Raw genomic sequence first — 22,102 nt, 5'->3', positions numbered from 1 at the left:
CATGCCTCTTCAAAAGTTTTTTAAACCGATTTCTCTAGACAGAAGTTTGGTGAAAGTAAGGACACGTAAATTGCTTAGCTGTAGGGATTTGTAACTTTTATGATAGTTAAGACTTCATTTGGTATCATCCGTGATTGCACTCCTTCGTTGCCAGAAGAAATGGCTTTTCGTATTGCTGTACTGCTAACACCTTTTCCCATGTTGCTGTCCAATTTGGCAAAGTGAATCCTAGTAGACCATTCTGTAGCCACATTTTCTAGTTCTCCTTTCTCAAGTTTGGATGGGTAGGTTTTCTGCAGCTCTTCTCTTGTTGAATCATCTGTTTCGCGATAAAAGCAGAGAATTCGAGAGCGCTCAAAAAAGGGACTCAAAGTTTTTTGAATCGATTTTTCTGGATAATATTTACAATTCAGAATTCTTATCAAAGTGTCAAATCCGACCAAATAAATTTGCTCTTTAGGAGAACAGTACTTTGACAAACATACACATTTGTCGGCAAATAGTGCGTACTTACAAAGGGCGATTGAAACATTACGGTTCTTAATACGTTGTTTTAGAGCTTCCAACATTGTTAACCTAATGTCCAAGGTCGCTGGAGCCTCAGTTTTGTCAGCGTTTGCAATGCTCAAAAGCAAAACTAAGTTACTTCCTTCAGGAACAAAATGACACATTCCCAAGTGCGCATTGTGCGGAGGATTAAAGGAACTATCGAGTACTAAAATCCCGTTCGGGTGTTAAATTAGTATTACTTGTTGTCAATGTAGCAATTACCATATAAGTCAGCTTCTTTTGGAGGTTGCTGGTCTAAAAATCGAATCTCGTCTTGAGATGATCTAAAATTATCGACAATCTTCTTGTAATTTTGTAAATCCAACATATATGAAAAACTCTTGGAAAACGGAGGATTATAAAACAGAACAAAATTTCTATCGTTATTACAATCAACGTCTTCACATTTTTATTAATAATTAGAATAATCATTTTCTATTTACATACTTTGCGCATTTACAAATAATCATCAATAAAGAAAATGTGAAGATTTAATTATCCTTACAATCATACTATACGAAGAAACAAAAAAATTCTACAATTTCAACCAACATGAAAAAACCAGATTTTAAAAATAACAAAATTAATTAAGTATCAAATAGCATGGAAATCAACTGTTCACGTACCAAATTATAAAAATAATTCGATTGCTTTTCATATATCCTAAATCCCGTGTGATTTTTTAGATCTTATTTAATAAAGACCACTAGATTCTTTTACCATTTTTTTTCTTCAATAAAGAATATGCTGAACAAAAAATAAAAGTAAACAAAAAACTTAAGCCCACATTTTTCTAAATTTGGCATCGAATTGGTCACGAACTTCAAGGAACATACAGTAAACCTTGAAAAGATTCATGTCCATCTTGTCTTGCAATTCCGGAGATGATAGAGAAGTGGAGTAATTTCCATTCATACTTTGCATCCAGTCAGTGTTACTTTCACCTTCAGTAGAAGCCTGAACAGCATTGGAACCCTCAAGAGCACTCATGGCGTTCTCGATATCCTCATCGGTAACCAAGTTGAGCAAGTTACCAATACAGCTGCAAATGGTAGCTAAAGCCAAACTGAAATCGTTCAAAACAAACCAAACTTCAGATTGCTTCAAACCATTCTGTTCAACTAAAAGCTCAACACTTCCATGAGTGAAGAAATCAAGTAGGTAAGCGTTAAGAGGACCCTTGTTGACTTCAAAAACTGGTAAGCGAGAAGTCTTGAGGAAAACTCCATCAGGTGCTTGCTCCATAAAATCGGAAACATTCTTAGCAGCATTATCGTTGAGACCGGCCAATCCACAAAACTCGGAAACCACACCAGTAGGAGCTGTCTTGGAAAGTTCAGCAGTTCCGTTGAACTTTAAGTTGGACAAAGGCAATTTGTCGTCCTCGACACCAACATTACCATGTTCGCGGTAGTAATAAGCATAAGTCTTATAGAGATTTAATACCCGTTCATCGTGAGCATTTAATACCTCAACAATATTCTGAGGGAGAGAAGGCAAAATAATTTCCGAAGGAGCAAATTCATCACGATTCAACGAAAGGGCATACTGCTCGTTAATGCGAATGCGTCCAAACAAATGGCAGAGAATAGTAATCGTCTCACGCAAAGCACCCAACTTATCAGTGGCATAGTTGTCTGCAATCTTATGGAATACACCGGCGCGAAGCAAGTTAGTGAAAGCATAGTTGCTGGGTTCGGCATAGTACAAGTGCATAGTAAGGTTGGACAAATTGATAGGCTTACCATAATCATCCAACAATCCTTCTCGAAGAAGATACTCAATAACAAAACGAAGATGATGGTTGACTTGATTGCTCAAAACATCACCATTTTGCATAAGTTTGGGTTCATCCAAAATTGAACGAATCGTATTACGAGCAAAAGGAGCAGCTTGTGATCCTGAGATGAGCTGGGATAATTGTAAGACCAAGGAGGTAGTAAGAGGGAATTGACCTTGAATATCCCACAATTTTGTGGTTAACAAACGGTAAACCTTGTGCAAAGGAACACCAAGGAATCCAACATGACCCAACAAATCGAAACCACGACGACCAGCACGACCAGCAGCTTGGTGGAAGTTTAGAGCGTTTAGTTGTAAGTTATCACCCAAAAACACGACAGTACGACAAGGCATGTTAATACCCAAAGACAAGGTACGAGTAGCGATGACAACGCTGAGTTGACCACAACGGAATAGAACCTCTACCATTTGGCGATAGCGTCTATTAAGACCAGAATGGTGAACACCAATACCTCTATAAAGAGCATCAACTAACCACTCGGGAACGACTTGACGTCTACGCAAGGATTCCACATCACGATATAATTCTTCCTTGCCGTAAGTAGATTTAGCACCAGCAAAAGAGAACTCTGGTGAAGGTTCTTCTGGATCAAAGAACTCAATCCAAGCGGTATCACCAGATTCCTTCAAGGCTTGTTCTTTCTGCTTTTCAGTGGCTGTCTTTTCAAATTTTTCCATTTGCTTAGCACGTTGGCCGGCAGCAGCTTGCCATTTCTTAAATTCACGCATCTTTTCTTTCCATTCTTCAGAGTTTTCACGCCATTCTCCTTCCTTTTCAACCAGACCCTTAAATACATTTTCGGCAAGATATTCACATTCTTGACGATCGTAATTGAAGCACAAAACGGGTAGCAATTCTTGCTTATTCAAATCCTTAAGCATAGGCAATAAATTTGATGCAATAGCGTCCAATGAGTAAGCAGAAGTGTGTAGTTGAAGCTGGCTATTGACAACACGTTGAGGATCAGTACAGAAGTGTTTAATAAGAGCTTGCAAAGGAGAGGTTGGAGCAAATGCATTAGGCAAAGAAGCCCAAGTGTCAATAGTGGCTTTGATCTTCTTCTCATAACCAACGACGTCAACCTTTTTAATGAAAGGAATATCCTCAAAATATCTGTCTGGGTCCAACCTTTTACTGATCTTGAAATCACCCTTGGAAACTAACTTCATAGCATAGTACAGTTGAAGTAAATCGCGAGGCTCAAAAGCCAAGTTTGTTGTGGTACCTTCGGAGAAAGACATTGCTGCAGCAGGATGGATAAGGGCTATCTGGCCATTGTTTTCCTCATCATGCAATCCCTTAAATTCCTTAGCACCACCATAAACGAACTTTCTCAAATCGGAGTAACGATGCTCGTGAACAATAAGATGAATGGGGTTGGCATGAGCGCGCTGAAGAGCAGAAAGCCATGTATGGAATTCTTCGGGGTTACCAACAGTAGCAGAAAGTGCAACAATCGGACAAGGAGCAAGTAGCAATAACTGCTCTTCCACCATTCCGTCTTCCATTTGTCCAATACAGTGAATTTCATCAAAAATGATACGTTTAATCTTGGGACACCAAGCGTTGGCCAGAGCAGGTTGCAGAAGCATAGATTGCAAAACGTGGGGGACAGTAATCAACACTTGGCAGTTAGTTGGATTGTTAATACGATAATCACGAGTATAGACTGACCAAACGGTTTGACCAGCATGAGGATAGTGCTTGTTAAAACGAGCATAAACTTCGGCAGATAATTGATTAACCAAAGCCTTAGTAGGAGCAACATAAATAACTACTCCGTCATCATTGTCACGTAAAACCTTCTCCATAGCATAGAAGGAGATGAAGGTCTTACCGGAAGAAGTAGGCGCAACCACGAACACAGATTCATCTTTGTCGAGAATATCCAAAGTTTGACGTTGCCATTCATCAGGGTCAAAAGCAACACGGTTATCTGGTGCACTACCCATAGATCTTTCCATGTACTCACCAAAGTGAAGCAATTGAAAGGTAGGAGAAGTGTAAGGGACTTCTAAGTCAAACTCTTCTTCCTCCAAATCAGGGAGCACAAAGGGAAAAGACATGGGACGGGATTCAAGCTTCTTGGCTTTGCGGATAACACTTTCAAAACCCAAAGCAGTAAGTGTATCGTCAAGAGCAGCCTTAACTTGTTTAGTAATTGGCTTAGGATAAACAATACTGATTTCGCGGAAAATATCCACAGCTATGCGAACATTCTTTTCCTTAGACTCATCAGTAACACAGGCTGCAGCCCACAAAGAAAGTAAGACACGAATGCGGTATAAGCGCATTTCATTCTCAATGTAAGGATCGTAAGTTCTAGTGTTCAACAGCTGAGAAAGACGATTGGAACGAAGATTCAGATCTTTAATACGACCAAGTTCGTTTCTAGTTTCCTGCCACATATAATCGTTTCTATTGTCTTCCTTCTCTGACTTTTTAGCAGCAATTTCGGCACGAATTTGTTCGGCTTTAGAAAGTTTAACGGGTTTACCCTTTTTCGAAGCAATTTCCTTGTCCTTAGCCTTGGCCTTATTTTTGGGAGCCTCTTCATTTTGAACCTTGGCTTCCTTAGCGGTTTGAGTAAAAATGGTTTGGCGCTTCAATTGACCACCTTTAGCACCTGTAAGTGAACCGGCATACTTTTGAATATGGCTGATAAAAAATTGGTCTTGACGACGCATTCTATCAACCTGTCTTTTGTCTTTGTTGCTATCACCGGTCTTCTTAGTTGCATTAATATCGTCATAGCGCTTAGAGGTGGCAGACTTATCATTGATGCGCAATTTTGAGAAATCCAAAGCCGTCTCAAGAGGTTGAACTTCCTTAGGTTGAACCGCCCATTCCTCGTTGTTGTAAAAGGGAGAAATAACGGGATCACCGTAAGGGGCCAAGGAAGTATCAATATCACTGGTAGATGTTTCAATAGGGGTACAAAGTTCCTTAGAAATGGAAGAAAAAGAAGAGAAATCATAAAGATCACCGGCTTCAGGGACGGCATCGGTAACCAACTTCCAATTAGAAAGGGCATATTCACGGCAAACATCAGGAATGTAAAACTCACCATGAACAACATCAATTACTAAACGAACAAATAAACGAGCATCAAAAAGGTCGTGAAATCCGTCAACCTTGCTATCTAACAAATTGAGGATGGAAGAAGCACAGCCCAAATATGAAGAAATAAATTGTTGAATAGCTGGTTCCTCATATAAGGGGAAGGAGGGTTGAGAACGGGAAGATATTTTAAGATGCTCAAGGACTGCAGCCAAAATGACTACCACTTTCGCTAGATCACGGCTCAGGGGAGAAGATGATTCGTTTTTTATGAGCCAAGAGGCAGCAAGAGTCTGAACGCGCATTGCATTCGTAGAACAAGCATCGATATCAACTTCAGGCAAGTCGATTGCTTGACGGTTTTTACCAAATTTTTCCAAATAATCAGAGATTACTTTAGAAGCCTCCTCTATAGCTTCGCTAGAGCGAGTAAAGAAAGAAGGCAATATAGAGCATAGAATCTTATTATCGACAAACTCATAAGATCCCAAAAGAGCAACGGGGACACCATCAGACAATGCGAAAAAAATAAAAGACTTAAATACCATCAATTGTTCATCAGAAATAGGAAGGCCACCTTCCTTTATATTTTTATTATTGTCAAGAACCATAAAACCGTAAGGACGGTATTTGGCAATAAATACACTCCATTGAGAGTCAGCTAAAGTTTTGAATTGAAACACTGGAACGTATTTACGAAGATGACGGATAGCTACTCTACGGAATAAAAGGAGGGAAGAGCGCAAAAGGTCATCATAGTTAGAGTAAAGTGCTTCCCAGTTTTTGAAAAATACAATACAAAAATTCAGCCTGGCACTTTTGAATCTAGCTAGTTCTCTTTCTAAAAGATAAATAGCATACAATATTTGAACACCATTTTTGCTCAGAAATTGGCAATCCTGTGCGAGGATGTGGAAGATTAAGGAATCACCATCAATAAGAAAGAGTTCCTCACCAGCAAAATCACCGATTAAATCTACAGAACGATAATTTTGTACCGTTGTAAGTCTGGTAATCTCCTCGCTCATATTTTATGAAGTGAATGGGAGAAGGATAAAACGTTGCTTCTAACCTACACTTTAGCCATTGGTGTCACCCATGTTACTTCAATCGTCAAGCCAAGATTTCTTTGGTAAACAAGATTAAACAAAGAAATATCAAAAAAATAAAATAAAATAAAAAAGACAGAAATTTGAAACCATCATAAAAATTAAAATTGTACGAATGACTCAAGCTAATTTACCAGAGAAAAGTGAATGGTTATCGAATGTCAAGTAAATCAGAATTTGTTATACTTATGGGTTATGGATCCAAAAAGAGTAAGGGCATAAATTTTAAATACTATAAACATAGAAAATAAAGAAAATGAACGATAGAGCCGTACACAATTTTGATGTCTTTTTGAAAGCGATTCTGTGTTACTTGAAAGGAATGAATAATCTATGAAATTTTTCTGGCTAAAAGCAAAATACTACATTTGCTCAAAGGAGACGATATATAATTGAAAGAATAGAAAAGAACAACAAACAGGTTAGTAATTACATCCATTCTATTAGATATTGTGGAAAAGGCAATGGAAATTGAAGTTTGGAAAGTGGATTTTTCGTGACAATTAGCAGTATCTTTTAGGTTTCGTCTTGGTCATTATAGGATCTAACAGATTTTAGGTTTATATTCATTTTTACTCTTAAAAGATGGCGCGAATCACAAACATGGGTAAGAGGAAAAAGTTCTTGGAGGCGACACCTTATGAAGCCAAACCAGTTGAAGCTGCGAAAGATGTCAAGCCAAATGAAAACGGTGATGCCTTCATTGGAGAGTCTGAAAAGAAAACGAACAACCGAACAGGTTCGAAACCGGATCAACAACAGCGAAAGGGCCGTTCAGAGCATCGCAGAATCAAAAGACAAAATATGAGATATAAGGACAAGTTTTGCTTTGCATGCAGAAAACCAGGCCACATAGTGCAAAACTGCCCTGAGGCGAAATCGGACGTCTCCATATGTTTCCGCTGTGGAAGCAAAGATCATTCTTTGAATGCCTGTCCCAAAAAGGGACCGTTGAAGTTTGCGGTTTGCTTTATTTGCCACGGAAAAGGACATTTGGCTGGTCAATGCGAGAAGAATCCCCACGGTCTGTACCCTAAAGGGGGTGGTTGCAAGCTTTGTGGATCTGTACATCATTATGTTAAGGACTGTGATCAAGTACGCAAGGAAGATGTCAATCACGGACATGTTTTGGCTACTGCAGGTACTACAGGCGCTGATGAAGATGTCTATCACGAATATGCAAGGGAAGTCACCAAGCCCGCTGCACCAAAACCATCTTCCAAACCAGTAAAGAAGACGGTTACATTTTGAGCGTTGAAGGTTGCAAAAGGATTGGGTATGGGTTGTAATAGGTATGGTTCTTTTTTGATTATTGTTTGGTTCCTTACAATAGGGAATCAATCAAATCCAGATCGGTAATAGTTTGGATACACTGTTTCATGATATCAAGGGATTATCGGAAACAGTTTATTGACTAGCATGGGAGATTTGCGCCAAACGGGTTTTTTTAAAACTAGACACATTCGTGCTAGACCCAGCGTACGCTGAAAAAATAGTGTTCAAAAATCTCAAGTCAATGTTTTTCAATTCCTCTTTATTTCTGTAAAGTAATTTGTTTCAGTAGACGTTTGCGTGGAAGCAGCAAGATGAACCATTGTGATTCATCACTTTCAAGCTGTATGCTTTGTTTCTATTTCATTTACAAAGACTAGCGGTAACTACAAGCAAATAATAGTATGCATCTTCCGTACAGACAATCGTAGAAGAATCCAAAGGATGCCATGTCAACGAACTTCGAAATCGCACGAAAGCATCGGGAATTTCAACCAGCACAAAAAATGAAAAGTGAAAAATAAAAAAAGAATTGCGCGGCCAGGTTTCGATCCTGGGACCTACGGGTTATGAGCCCGTCGGAGTTCCACTCTCCTACCGCGCACTTTTCAGTACATACAGTGACACGAACCTAGAACCTTTTGCAGTGCTAAACCGTTCTACCACAGTACCCTTTGTTGATGAAGGAATACTAAATGCCGTATAAGAGGAGTACAATATTTACACTAAATAGAGAAAGAAAAGAGAAAGAAGAAAACGAAAGCATTACAAAATTCAAGCAGATCAACAACTGCCTGAATTTATCTTCTTCCTTAGGTTTTGACAGGAAATTCGTTCTTTGAGCGCTTACAAGGTTTATTTGGATTTTTAGACCTCCCACACATTGGTTGCATGAGCTCTATTGAATATAGGAGAATTTATATAAATTTACATTTTATTTTTGTTTTTGAAATTTCCATAAACAAAGAAGATCGGCTGATTAACCGATGATCGACAACACCTTATACTTCATTAAAGGTACAAGATAAGTAACAAGCGTCGATCCATTTAGGCATGGCAATCAAAGTAGTAACACCAAAGTGCATGACTACTTCATAACCGGCGAAAGTGCATTGACCTTAGGAATATTTCGTCTACTAGGAATAAAACAAAAATTAAAAGATCATCCATCCATTCAGGTAAAATCAAAGATAAATCTAATAGAAACCCGGTTGTGGGTTCGCAAATTGCCTTCGTCGAGAGCGGTTAGCTACATTTGTTGCCTCAGCTTGTCAATTTCCCATTGCGTTCCTAGGTCCAATCATCTATCATCTTATTCATTCAACTTGTTTTATTTTTAGGTCGTTGTGAGAAGACTTTTTCAGAAGTTTGGAATTCGTTTTCAAAGGACCATAGTTAAATCCTCATAACTCATTCGTGGCTTAAGTGGTGGCTTTTTTTGTACTGGAAGAAAAAAGGAGTAGCAACATTATTTATTTATTATATTTTATTATTCAGATTTTCTGATTCATCAGTCTTATCGGGGGAAAAGCGAACTTGCCTCCGTTAGGATAGCAAACCAACCTATTTGTCAACCTTCGTGGGTCTGTTCGGTGTCTTTTTCATATTTAATTCTTCTTTTGTTTAGGAAATACATCTTTGTGTGTGTTTTCTTTAGATAGTCGGTTCTCTTCTCTTCCACCTTTTTCCTTGATTGTGCAAGTGCAGTCTATTTTATCTTGTCCCTCATTTTTTTTTTTCGAAAAGGTATCGAAAAGGTATTGAAAAACACTTATTATCCTTCCTTTTACTTCTTCAGCCTAAAACTTTTCTTTTTTTTACATATTCTCTAGTGTGCGTATTCTACACAATGTCGACGGAAACTCCTGCCGCCGAACGCACTGGTGGGGTTCAGGGCACTACCTCATTCGCTTCTACAAATCCTTCTTCCAAAGTAAATACTACAAGCAATCAGCAGTCTGCTTCGGTCCCTCCTGCTTGCCCGTACCCTCATGTTGTTGGCCCTTCTTTTGCACCTCCCAACACACAGTTGAATCCCGAGGATGTCCACAGACAACCCCCAGTTAATAATTATAAAAATAATCTTGAAAATATAGTCACAACAATGCCTGGTTCCTCTGTTCCTTTACCCCAAGGCCAATTGGATCCTTCAGCAAACAATTCACTCTGTTGTTGCACCACTGTTCATGGTCATCCTCACATACCCCCTACTCTGGTTAACCCTTCCTCTGCCCAGTATAGACTTCCTCCCATTTCCACCATATTGGGTGGATCCATGACAGATCCTGCGATCATGGCAGCAGCTGCCGCTTCATCTCCTCATTATCATCCTCCCAACTCTAGTTCAGCGGATGTCCCGCTGCCTCCAAGTTTTCTTTCTCCTTACAACCCTTTTTCTTATGCATATTTTCTTGCAAAAGCGAATGAAGCCGCTGCCGTTGCTGCTGTACACCAGCATCAGCCTTCCAAACCCGCTGATCAGCATTCTCAGCACTCGCAACACTCACAACACTCACAACATGTCGATCCAGTTGCTCAACCCTCAATTCCTCCAGCTACAAACCCTTGCTCGACAGTCTCGCCGCATCAGCCGAATAATGGCTTTTTAACGTTTCCTTTTCAACCTCCTTATCTCCCTTTCGTTTGTCCTGGTTGCTCACAAAATTCGAATTCACAAAATCGCTTAAACCCTCATTCAAATAATGATGAATTCGTCCGTTGTCCTGCTCCTTCAGAGCACGAATCGTTCGTTTCACACACTGGAACAGAAGCACAAGAACCAGCTAATCGTTCCAGCTCAAACGAAGCAGATCCTCAACGTTCTGAGAACACTCCCAACCGAGCGGTAGACATGAGTCATTTTGGATTGACTCCTGAGGTTCATTCTTCATCTCGAAATGGGTTTGTCCCTGAAAACGCATCTACAGCCTCGCAATCAGGGTATCCACACTCAAATGGTTTTCATGATGCTATCCTTTCTGAGCTTTCTGCTGCAGCTACCCTCGCACAAAATAATCCTAATATCACTGGAGCTTCTGATGGAAAAAGCCAAGCTAATAAGGATTCTTCGGCCATTGACAAGAGAGCGCATATTGCAAGGAGACATTCAAATTCTCGTAAATCAAACCAACCAAGCAATGCAATATCAAGTTCAACTATTCGGTATCGTTGCACCGAATGTCTTCAAGGCTTCTCAAGGCCATCCAGTTTAAAGATTCATACTTATTCCCATACTGGTGAACGTCCATTTGTCTGCGATTATGTAGGTTGTGGAAAAGCCTTCAACGTTCGCAGTAATATGCGACGACATCAACGCATTCATGGTGCGTAAGTTTGCACTGATTTGAGGTCCATGATTGTGCTGTACAATAGGTTATCAGTTCCTATATATGTTTTTGGTTTTCATTTTGGTTTTTGTTTTTTTATTTTATTTTATTATCTTATGATGCTATGAAAAGGTTTTTGAAAGAATATTCGCCATTAACAAGTGGTGAATGGAATGTGTCGAAAATGTCTTTTTACCCTTACTGGTAAAAAGGTTGAAGACCTTTTTAACGTGCCATTTACTTTCTTTAAGATTTTACAAACACGACTGAAGGAAAAAGTGACTTGCGTATAATACACTCCGTTTTTCTTGATAGAAGCAAAGGAGGAATATGAATCAGAGATCACTTATATTAATTGGGCGCTTATTTAAGGGAGACATTTCTATATAATTCGCAAAGTATTTATTAATGCACGAGTTCTCGCTGTTGAATGATTTTGATTTGCATGAACGGCTTTTTTTTTTTTTTTTAGCTTAATAAATAGAATATTACCTTTTTTTTTGCTATTATACAATGTGTAATTGCAGTGTGATACTACATGTACAATATACGGAGACATTCATCAAGGGCCATTTCATTTTCAAGTCGAGTTTAGGAAAGTAGAAAAAAGTGGAATTCATCACAGTAATTCTTTCAGATCCCGAGTTTGTAGAAGTAAGGAATAAGGACTTACTTTTCCATTGTCCCAGTCGACAAGACAAGGACGTCGAAAAGTTCGGAAATCACTTTGATATTTATTTAATGCATCCTGAACAGAAGTAGCTCCCGAAATTAGTAAATGGCTTTGTTCCTTCTGTATACTATTTAGCAAGAAACTCATTTGATCTTGGGTAGGAGGATCCATTTCGACTTGCAATTGGTATCGAAATTGTTTATTATTAGTTCTTTCACCAAGAATCATGAATTCTGTAAGTTTTTCTTCAATTACTGTATTACGCTTTCGAGCGAAAAGGGTCAATATTCTTTTTGTCGTTAAACCAAACATGTCGAAAAGAAACCAGTATTTTTTCTGTAAACAAAAGCAGGAAGCAAAAGAATAAGTAAGGAAGAGCCAAGAACTTGATATTAAGTCAACGTAAGCAAGAATTTTTAGCGCTGTCGGAAACGTCAAGGACCCCTTCAAAGATAAGAAATTTAAATTGCAGAGAAACTGGGATATATTTTTAAAACGAACTCGTCTTGTGGTTAAAGACAAAGATTGTTTTTTAATGAAAGTACTGGATTTGGATATGTGTTATGTCACGAAAGAATTTGCGAGTCCTATTATGGACTGTGCTAAAGGACGAAAAAGATAGTACAAGGAAGTGGAAAGCAGGTTCATGAAAGGGAAAGTATTTTCAAAAAGGTAGGAAAGATAAGGAATAATAAAAAAAGTAAGAAAGATGAAACCCGAAAAGGAGTCCTAATGCGAGAGTTAATTTTCCTTGTTTTCTAGAGTAGACTCATCTTTTTTTTTATCGGATTCTGTCTGCTCTTCACTGCGAAAGGCAAATAAAGAAGTTAGCTCTTTGCGGTACCAAGCAGTCAACAGAGGTGCTAGGATAGAGGCAGGGCTAAGGTAGAGGAGTGCTGGTTGAGCAGCACGGAAATAGTATAAGGCGACGTTGGTGATAGCAAGTCCTAAAGTGTAAGCAAAAAGGGTCCATTTTAAGTAGGGGGTAGTGGTATTCTTATCCTTGTGTGTTTGCGCATTGTGAACGTCGAAACGTTGCATCAAACTGACCATAAGACCGGGCATAACGATATCACCCAAGCCAAGCATAGAGAATCGGCCAGGCTTTGTGAAATTGGGAATCACATATTTCGCTGGAATGTCGATTCCAGTTGCTACAGTGACCATGACATCGGTTCCGAAAACGAAGTAAATGTCGTATACAAACAGACAAGCTAGAAGAACGGCTCCAGTAGCAAAAGAGTCAATCCGCATCATACTAATAGAATTGGCTGCCAGAGTCCATGCAAGCAAGTTGGAAGTGAACCAGTGCTTTGTTTTTACATAGTGGAAAGTAATTGCAGCTGTCAACAGTACACTAAACGATTTTCCGAGCGTAGACTTGGGATTCAGGGTCCGCAAAAAGCACATGGCTGCTGCAAAACTGCCATAGCCCTGCAAAATAAGCTGGATATATTCTTTTCCATAATAACGAAGAATCAGATACATACCCACAAGGGTAAGTCCGCCAAACACAGGGAACAATGCTGCAAGCTTCTTATTTATCGTGTGCTTTTCTTCTGGATTTGTTTCGCGTGTTGACCATTCTGAGCCAATGTAAACAGTCGCGATTGCCGCTGAGGCTAATATAATACCTTCCATTCTCTCAAAGTAGTGCAAATCCAAGGCCAAATGGAAGATCTTGTAAATGGTTTAATGAGCCTTTGGGATTCTGGCAAACGACAAACGTCGTTTTCCTGTTCTATAAAGAAATCACAAATAAGGAAGCATTTTCATTTTCGCTAAGAAGTGTTTGCATATTGCACGGTACTGAATCCTTTTAAAGCTTTAATATGATGTAGGAAAAGAGAAGGTAAAAGAAGCAAGATACGAAATTTAAAACCATTGCAGAATGTATGACCAAGTTGCTTAAAAAAAGTTCCCTTTTTCATCTACATTTATCAATGAATGTCTGTCTCGTATGTGCTTTCGTCGTAAATTGGTAGTATTGTTGATTAAGGGATCTGATATCGAAAGCCATTACTTCTTAATTAGTTTGCCTATACTCAAAAATGAATTAAGCTATACACCTAGTTTTCCTTCTACCGGAATCACCCATCTCAGCGCTATGCTTTCTCTAAATGGAAGACTGGGCGATAGGAAGTAATCTATAGAAAGGATTGAACGGAGTACAAAGAGCCCACAGAAATACAACTTTATCGCTAATAGATGATTTAAAGCAATATCTTCCATTGAGCCAATCGAGGGATAGAGCAGCCCACATTACGAATAAGGCAATAGCCTTGGGATTCTCCATCCAGCACTCCAGATTTTATAGTAGCGATGCCTGAAGGCCTGCCAGCAGTGAGATTAAAATTTGCAGTTGTCACAAAGCCACATAATGCATCAGTCTCCGGACAAGGAGGATATTCAGCAGCCTCCGCTGTTATCTTTTTGTCGTAAATCAGTTTTTTCCAAACATCAATTTTGCCGTGATCTATACTATAAACTCGAGCCCGATCGTGTAAAGCACCTCTTTGCACCATTCGAACTTCAACTCTTTTGAAGAACTGAGCAGTTCGTTCTATGGTATTGGAGTGTGAATCATCCCGGAAGCAATCCCAATCACAACTAAATGGGTCACCAATCTCAGAGAAATTCTTCCCAAAATTTTCAAAGTTCACTCTTTTTGCTGGTGGCCGTCTCCTCCAGTATTCCTCGTTACGTTGCTTTCGTTGAACCTCATATGCCTGACCACTCTTTGTATCAGGATAATCAGCAGGAAAGAAAGGCATCTTTTTTTCGAAAGCAATTTGATGTAAATTCTTCAGTCCTCCAAATCGTACACCTTTCCGAAACATTAATTTCTGCCAAAAAAATTTCGCTGCCTCCCAAGGTAATATAACAGTTACCCCATTCCACTTTGGTTGATGGGTTAAGTAAACAGGCACTAAGTCCTTTTGAACGTTCAGCGGTAAGTCTTTTTTCTGTTGTACATAATTAAAAACATTAAAAGAAGGTGTTTCATGTTTGTCCCACAATAAACCAAATTCGCTGTCTGGAGCTTCATTGCTTTTACTTTCTTTATTATCTTTTTTTTTCCCGTTTCCTTCTTGTCTCAATTCAGATTCATGATTTACCAACGGGGCATCGAAATCGATAGATGCGCCAAATGGAAGAGAAGTAGTAGGTAATTTAGACACTGATTCCCATGTTCTTTTTTCTGAAGATTGAACGTCTGGAAAAATGTCATGAAGAACTACATTAGCATCAGGACCCAAAATGTCAAAAGAAGCCAATTGCAATCTCCAATCGTGCATAGCAATTTGATCATCTACAACAGCAATGCTTGATAAATGGTTCCATGCATCTAAAAAAGCAGAAGCATGGAGTCGGACAACTAGTTGAACTGCACTTCCATTATTGCGGATCGGAAATTTAGTTTTGCAATCTTCGCTAGGATTATGCCATTGTAATAAACAAGGACATAAAAGCTCGTTTGTTTGTGAATTTTTGACATAACTATTGAACGAACGATAAGTTTTTGTGTATGCACTAGGTAGTCCTGTGGTAAAGCAATCTCCAAATGTTTCTTGTAAAACTCTTAGAGGTCCAGTAATAGCAAATAATGGTTGATAAGACATATCAAATGCAATGGCATTCAAACAAAAAGCAGCTCTGTGGGTAGGTCGATAAGACTTTTCAGTTGGACTCTCCGGTATTGCATAACCCCATGCGTTCATCATGTGGGCACGTTTGGCAGTCCAAAGGTGAGTCGGTAACCAAACTTTTCGTAATTGCCGTCCAGCAAATTTTCCGTTTACTAACTTCACTGCAGGCAGTAATGGGATCCTAGAATTTTCAGTTGAGTGCTCTGTTTGTAGCTGTCCAGAGTTTGTAATTTTAGGACTACTACCGTGGCGAGCTAACTTTCTATGAAGTCGTTTTATAAATCTCTTTAGGCGTTGCTTGGAAGGGGTAACGGGGGTTGTTGCAGAAGAACTTAGCTGCATTTCATAATAAGCACGATCCCGTAGGGCCTTTGGGATTCTTTTTATATTGTGGGAAGCCGCACGTCTTCTCAGACATCGTGGAAGAGCTTGAAAGGCTCGTTGAGCACTTGAGTGTTTCGACCGATGCATAGCATCTTGTAAGGCAGAAATCTCAAAGGACCTGGATTCTACAAACCGTTTTATATCGACAGCACCATTCTTCAACGCAGGAGATTCTACTTGAATATGTCTAGCATCGGCGAATTTCGACCTTTTCACATTGGTATCTTTTGATTGTGTTTTCTGACCAAATCGTTTCATTTTTGTAAGAAAGCTCTATAACTTAAAACAAAAGCAATATGTAAAGTCGTAAACGAACTAGGAATGAAAACGAAGGTCTAACTTTGAGCATCAAGTTCCTAATTCATAGATAGGTTTTGGCAAGAAAATAATAGAAAAAAAACACCTGAGTAGTTTTTTATTTTTGATTTGAACCTAAATTTAAAGCCCTGACCTTAGTTTAAGAATAAATATTCGATCTTTGAACAAAATGTATTGTACACTTGAAGAAAGCCCTAACCAAAATTTCCACCACAAGCAAAACCAGTTTCAGATTGGTTTTTGCTATACTGTAAATAAGGATGGATCCCAACAATCAATTAGAAACGTTTGATAATCAAAAAGAACAAATTCTGAAAGAATTGACTTCTTCCTTGCCGGACGCTTCTCCTAAAGGAAATCCAGATAGCCCTATTTTTCCATTACTGGATGTGATAAACTCACACCCAGATTGGGTTACGACAAGTTCGTGTTCTGGAAGAATTTCTGTCTATGTACAAGGATTAACGTCCAGAAAAGGAGGTGGTTACTGGCTTTTCGTATCTCACGAACCATGCACAGAATTGCCTACACCCTTTGACGTAGAAAATGTTGATTATGGGAAAGTGCCGGAAGCACCGCCTGAAGGATCCAGGGAGATTCAGTTTGCGTTCGAGCCGATGATTTTGCATGTCCAAACTCGATCCTTGGAGACAGCTCAGCACTTGCAACGAGTAGCGATGAGCTGTGGGTTTCGAGAGACAGGGATTCAAGGAAGCACAAATAAGTACATTGTAGCGATTCGGACGAGTCTAAAGATTGACGTTCCTATTGGAGTTGTAGACACGTCTGAAAGGATCCAATTATTTGTGACAAAAGAGTATATGACATGGCTTATTAAAAGAACAGTAGAGTATTTTGCTGAAAATCGAAGGCGAATGGATAGAATTAAGCAACAATTGGAAACACAACTTGCAAAACGATTGAAACCAAGGCGAAACCTAAAGTGAGTCCAGGAAAGAGACAAAAAAAAAAGAAAGATGTAAGTTTATGCGTAGCTTGGTTTTGGTTTTGGGGTTCAGTACGGGTACGACTGGGTACGCCAAGTTTGTTTTGCTAGAATACCCCATACGGTTCAAGGAAACAATGTTGGAAAAGTGGGATGACGAGAAAGGTAAATTACTTTTGATTAGACGAATGTTTTGATTTTTCTATGTAAAATATCTAACCATACATCCTCAGAAAGGAGAGTTGCTTCCATAGTGTAATCCCTGTGCCATGTAGGACGGCATTCAAAGATTTGACAACGTTGGATGCGGGTCGAGTCCATAAAGCAAAAGAATCTGGCCTTCCATTGATCTTGTATGTTGATTTCAACGTGAGTGTAAGTCAAATCAGCGGAGATTTGTATAGAAGCGTGTTCTTGAAAAGTGTCGTTGAGTTGCGAAAGTAGATTTTTTCGGCAAGCATGGGCAGTAAGTAATTTATGAACTCTCCAGAGAAAGAGACGCAGTCGATCAGGGTGCTTTGAGGTCAAATAGTCGTCGGCCCAGGCGTCTAGACGAAAAAAGTTTGGGATGGTGTATTTGTAAAGGGAAAGGGCGTCCTCAAAAACACGGAAAATAATGTAATGAGGAGCTTCAAAGGTGTTTCCATTGACAGGGACGTATTGGAAGGAAGAATCGGAGGTTGGAGAAGGAAACATGGTTTGCATGGGATGCATCATAAAATCAAACCGGACACCCAAGAGAGGAATCAAAGGGGCAGAACCAATGTGAAAATTTTTTGGATCTTTTACAAGCAATTTTTTTCTAGATTGCTCTTCTGGGTCATGAGGAATGAAAAAGGAAATGCCCGAGAGACGTTCAAAGTTGAGAGAAGGAGCTTGAAAAGGTTGTTGGGTGAAAATCTTGATTGGATCAAGGGATTTTTTTTTGTTGGACAAGTTTTCTTCCTCCAAGTGTTTGAGTCGCGCAAACAAGGTTTGACGTTTCAGCTCTAACGATGAAATTTCCTCCGTCAAGGTATCTTGGTCATCATGGTCCTTGGAGGACATTCTATGCATTCATAAGAAGAAGAGAGCGGATACAAGGAAGGATGAATTTGTTAGATGGAATTCGTAGGGCTCCTGAAGGAAAGAAACTCTTCAAATGGAAGTGAAACCAGACATGCGTAAAGCGGCGTTGGAAAGGGTCGGGGAGGAGAAGGAGATTGAATAGAGTATTAAAGGTTTCAGCTATTGAAAAGCTATTGGGATATTTCTACCGTGATTAACCAAACCTCCAAGACCAACAGGTATAATTGTATCCAGGGAAGTGGAAGAACTGCCAACTCGTTTGGAAGACGATAAGAGAATATATGGAATGTGTATTGTTTTACAGAGCAGATGATCGATGGAATGGAACGTTGATAGGCATGCAATTGGGATTGTATGTTTGTATTTATCTAGTTGTGAAAGACTGAGGATGTTGATTTTGTCTGTAGAATAAAGAATTAACCAAGGATCTAACAGTTTGAACGAAAAAAGAAATTAAAACAACAAAAAAGAAAAGACCAAAGTGCCGAAATCTACATTTCCATTTGTCATTATTTTTTTCGTTTATTTATTTCTATCTATTTCCTTTGTTTACTAACAAACACAAGAAAAAACCAACGCGTCGCGTCGCACCCGTTGTCCACGGCCGATCACCAGGATACAAACATCATAAGATGAAAATTTTCATGTCCCTTACCAGGTAACGGACGACCCCTAGCCGAATGTCGAGTAAACAATATATGCCAAAACGAACGATACAGAAGAGAAAGCAGTAAAAAAACCGTCTCAAAAAGTTTAGAAAATTTGAGCTTTTGTCAGAAAAAAATAAGAAAAGTCAACGACGTCAACACCTCATCGACTCGTTTCACTTTGACATGCTTTCCCATTACGAGGGCTGTCTATAAAGAAGCGTACCACTTAGATGAAATCGTATCGTTTCCAACCCTCCAAATAGAGCGTTCTAACAATCAAAATAAAACTCTACGTAAAAAGAAACCTGTGTTATTTGGTTTTTCTGTTGCTGCAATCCCTTTGGTTTGTTTATTTTGATTTCTATCGGTTATGTATTTATTTATGTTTTATTTGGGAATTAACTTTTCGGATTGTTTTGATGTATTTATTTGACAAGTCCAATTATATCAGATTGAATTTCATTGGCTGTTCGCCCCTTGCCTTGATAGATAAGCATTTAGTCAAAAATCAAAGATAAGGATTGGAATTGTAATATAAAAAGAGTGATTCCCATTCATGAAAGAATAATCCTTTTGATTCTTCAACATCCATTTTGACACAAAGTCCTTTTCTCTTTTTTTTTTTTTTTTATATATCTTATTAAAAAAGAATTACAAAAAAAAAAAAAACACTATAGCGAACTTGTATTTTCATTTTGTTGGTTTAATTTTTATATTCTTCCTTAATTCATTCAAACCGTTTGAAGACGACGTTTCAAAGACGTGTGCTTGTAATACTTTTGGGAAGCACTTTTTGGACGCCTCTAGAAAAAAAAAACCGACTATTTTTTGTGGAGGGTTTCTTCTCTTCTGTCGTTTTTTATTTTTTTTGAATTTCTTTTCGTTGTTGTTCCTTTAGGCAAAGCGAGATTTGCTCGTAATTGAGTACTTGTCATTCTTTGCAAGTTGACATTTCTAATAGATAGTCATCCATTTGCCTATCTTTTATTTTTTTTTTTTTGCAATTGGGATTTGTGGTAATTCATAGTCTCGTTGTTTTTATTAGTTAAAAGTTTTTTTTTCTTGATTCAACAGTTTAAAAATTCGTTTGATTTTTAACATCACTTTTTCTCCTCTCCCTCTAATTCTTCATAACACTGATCACAACGAAGCAAAGCGAGATCAATACAAAATCAACCAACAAAATACCAAATCGGATTTTTGATAACCCCCACCCTTCTGTGATTCGAAAGTACCGATGTTGTCGCAATTGATCCAAAGTACGGCTGATTCCGTCAGGACAGCCACTCCTCAGGAGGAAGAGCGTCTTTGTCCAGTCATTGACTTTGGTCCTTTACTAGCTAATGAACCGGATGCGCATGAAAAGATTGTCAAGGATCTCCGTGTTGCTTGTGAATCGACGGGCTTTTTCCAAATCATCAACCATCCCGTGAGTAAAGACGTGATCAAGAATGCCTTTCGTGCCTCTACGCATTTCTTTGAACTTCCGTTTGATGAAAAGCTTATGCTGAGCAAAGACATGTTTAGCAACCGTGGCTACGAGTTGCTTCAGGATTTTGTTTTGGAGGGCGAAGAAGATTCTTCTTTGGATGGAGTGCCAATGGACGATGATTTATCTTTTCCTAGAAGCTCTTCCTTTACACCTTCCTCCCTTGGTTGTCCGATTCCCTCTGCACAATCGCTTTCCACGCATGCTGAACCCCCCAATTCGTCCCCGATTCCGTGGAACACTGGGCTTGTCGAAGACATTACTCCGACTGAAAGCAACAATGCCGCTCTTCACGATTCCGAATGTATGTCTAATGAATTTCGCGAAAGTTTTTATTTTGGGAATGACAATTTGTCCAAAGAACGACTCCTGCGTCCTTTTCAAGGACCCAACAAATGGCCTGTGAATACAGGCGCCGGTTTCCGCACTGCTCTTGTCCAATACCATGACGAAATGGCCGTTTTTGCCAACCAAGTCATGTGTCTGTTGGCCGAATCTCTTGGATTAACTGCCAATGCATTTGATGAATTTTGCTCCGATCCCACTACAGCTATCCGTCTGTTGCGTTATCCCCCCTCTTACAACCGCACTGGTGTGAACGATCACACGGATGCGGATGCTTTGACGCTTATGGCACAAGATGAAGTACGTGGTTTGCAAATTCTTGACCCCGTTACCCAATCTTTTGTCGCAGTTAGCGCGCGGCCCAATGCCTTAGTTGCCAATTTAGGAGACATAATGGCAATTTTAACCAACAACCGCTACAAGTCTTCTGTGCACCGAGTCTGCAATACTAGTGGCCATGACCGTTACACCATTCCGTTCTTTTTGCAAGGCAACATTGATTATGTAGTGGCTCCCTTGCCAGGCTTGGGTCCTTCGACGACAGAGCCAATTGCTGTCGAAGACTTATTGCGGGATCATTTCCAAAACAGTTATACATCGCACACGACCACCACCTCTTTAGTTTGTTAATGGAACCCCTCCTCCATTACCACCACTGCCACCCATGAATGAACCGTTGTATTCTACACTTTTTCCGTTGAATCCGTTAGAATGTATCCCACCAAGGACTGACACCTTTCTGCCGTTAATTCGTCTTTTCAAATAATGTTACTATGGATTCCTAATATTTTATTATATTGTTGTTTTATTTTTTATGACCCTTCTCCTTTTTAAGAATCCAAATTTCCTATCCCGTTTCTTCCTAGCATGTCTTTGAGCTTTATTGATATACGACTGTTATTGGTAGGGTTTCCAACGTTTCATCTTGTCTGTGCTGCTTGCTTGAAGCAATATGATGATTTATTTTTTTATTTTTTTATTTTTTCTTTTCTTTGTAGAAAAGAAACTAGTGCTAATTGTTGCTTCCAACTCCAATGTTTTCCCTATGTATATAGAACGTTCTTTTTTTTGTTTATGTTTTCTTTACTTTGTTATACCTCAATACTTATTCGATACTAATATTGCTAGTCATGAAAAGAATGTGTTTTGCAAGCAGTAAATGTTGTTAGAGTAAAATGTTAAGAGAGGAAGGAGATATGTACACAGCGAGTTATCTCAAAAGACACACAAGGACAACCATACGTCTACATACACATTGACTCGTACTCATACAAACACATATACACATAAACTCAGCGACGGCTACGCGTCTACACTTGTGCATACACCCGCACAGTACAGCCTCTATAGCCTTTGTGACACTAGTTTTAATCTCTATCTATCTGTTTGGACGAGCCTTTGAACAAGCCTCGACGGTTCAAGGGCTAAGGGAAACAATAAGAGCATTACAAATGTTGAC

The 22,102-nt window shown here is 39.1% G+C and overlaps 10 protein-coding genes and 1 non-coding gene across 11 annotated transcripts; 4 read left to right on the top strand and 7 right to left on the bottom strand.

Annotated features, from left to right (window-relative positions):
• Nucleotides 1-74: 74 nt before the first annotated feature.
• Nucleotides 75-877, bottom strand: SOMG_04724 (nicotinamide-nucleotide adenylyltransferase; the record flags this gene model as incomplete). The annotated part of the gene is made up of 2 exons (XM_056183503.1): nt 75-715; nt 772-877. The coding sequence occupies 2 exons, from the start codon at nt 875-877 to the stop codon at nt 75-77; spliced, it is 747 nt and encodes a 248-aa protein (XP_056039686.1).
• A 449-nt stretch (nt 878-1,326) lies between these two features.
• SOMG_04723 (DEAD/DEAH box helicase, DDL60 and DDL60L-like protein, implicated in mRNA degradation) lies at nt 1,327-6,441 on the bottom strand (the record flags this gene model as incomplete). Its single annotated transcript, XM_056183502.1, has 1 exon — nt 1,327-6,441. One exon carries the CDS (start codon nt 6,439-6,441, stop codon nt 1,327-1,329), a length of 5,115 nt encoding a protein of 1,704 aa, XP_056038903.1.
• A 666-nt stretch (nt 6,442-7,107) lies between these two features.
• On the top strand, nt 7,108-7,773 carry SOMG_04722 (zf-CCHC type zinc finger protein, ZCCHC9-like protein, implicated in mRNA splicing; the record flags this gene model as incomplete). Its single annotated transcript, XM_056183501.1, has 1 exon — nt 7,108-7,773. One exon carries the CDS (start codon nt 7,108-7,110, stop codon nt 7,771-7,773), a length of 666 nt encoding a protein of 221 aa, XP_056039689.1.
• A 553-nt stretch (nt 7,774-8,326) lies between these two features.
• On the bottom strand, nt 8,327-8,398 carry SOMG_20271. Its single transcript has one exon. It is a non-coding gene; the product is annotated as a tRNA-Met (tRNA).
• Nucleotides 8,399-9,643: 1,245 nt separating this feature from the next.
• On the top strand, nt 9,644-11,125 carry loz1 (DNA-binding transcription factor zf-C2H2 type; the record flags this gene model as incomplete). The annotated part of the gene is made up of 1 exon (XM_056183500.1): nt 9,644-11,125. One exon carries the CDS (start codon nt 9,644-9,646, stop codon nt 11,123-11,125), a length of 1,482 nt encoding a protein of 493 aa, XP_056039566.1.
• Nucleotides 11,126-11,739: 614 nt separating this feature from the next.
• Nucleotides 11,740-12,105, bottom strand: SOMG_04720 (mitochondrial thioredoxin-related protein; the record flags this gene model as incomplete). The annotated part of the gene is made up of 1 exon (XM_056183499.1): nt 11,740-12,105. One exon carries the CDS (start codon nt 12,103-12,105, stop codon nt 11,740-11,742), a length of 366 nt encoding a protein of 121 aa, XP_056039118.1.
• Nucleotides 12,106-12,534: 429 nt separating this feature from the next.
• On the bottom strand, nt 12,535-13,434 carry ypf1 (intramembrane aspartyl protease of the perinuclear ER membrane Ypf1; the record flags this gene model as incomplete). Its single annotated transcript, XM_056183498.1, has 1 exon — nt 12,535-13,434. One exon carries the CDS (start codon nt 13,432-13,434, stop codon nt 12,535-12,537), a length of 900 nt encoding a protein of 299 aa, XP_056039626.1.
• Nucleotides 13,435-14,006: 572 nt separating this feature from the next.
• On the bottom strand, nt 14,007-16,085 carry pop100 (RNase P and RNase MRP subunit Pop100; the record flags this gene model as incomplete). The annotated part of the gene is made up of 1 exon (XM_056183497.1): nt 14,007-16,085. The coding sequence occupies one exon, from the start codon at nt 16,083-16,085 to the stop codon at nt 14,007-14,009; it is 2,079 nt and encodes a 692-aa protein (XP_056039627.1).
• Nucleotides 16,086-16,405: 320 nt separating this feature from the next.
• On the top strand, nt 16,406-17,092 carry tyw3 (wybutosine biosynthesis protein Tyw3; the record flags this gene model as incomplete). The annotated part of the gene is made up of 1 exon (XM_056183496.1): nt 16,406-17,092. The coding sequence occupies one exon, from the start codon at nt 16,406-16,408 to the stop codon at nt 17,090-17,092; it is 687 nt and encodes a 228-aa protein (XP_056039633.1).
• A 179-nt stretch (nt 17,093-17,271) lies between these two features.
• Nucleotides 17,272-18,147, bottom strand: mal2 (CENP-O-like protein Mal2; the record flags this gene model as incomplete). The annotated part of the gene is made up of 1 exon (XM_056183495.1): nt 17,272-18,147. The coding sequence occupies one exon, from the start codon at nt 18,145-18,147 to the stop codon at nt 17,272-17,274; it is 876 nt and encodes a 291-aa protein (XP_056039193.1).
• Nucleotides 18,148-20,046: 1,899 nt separating this feature from the next.
• isp7 (2-OG-Fe(II) oxygenase superfamily protein) lies at nt 20,047-21,273 on the top strand (the record flags this gene model as incomplete). The annotated part of the gene is made up of 1 exon (XM_056183494.1): nt 20,047-21,273. The coding sequence occupies one exon, from the start codon at nt 20,047-20,049 to the stop codon at nt 21,271-21,273; it is 1,227 nt and encodes a 408-aa protein (XP_056039631.1).
• Nucleotides 21,274-22,102: the final 829 nt, after the last annotated feature.

Source organism: Schizosaccharomyces osmophilus, chromosome 3 (assembly GCF_027921745.1).
Source record: "Schizosaccharomyces osmophilus chromosome 3, complete sequence".
NCBI lineage: Eukaryota > Fungi > Ascomycota > Schizosaccharomycetes > Schizosaccharomycetales > Schizosaccharomycetaceae > Schizosaccharomyces > Schizosaccharomyces osmophilus.
This window is presented reverse-complemented; position numbering and strand designations above follow the sequence as displayed.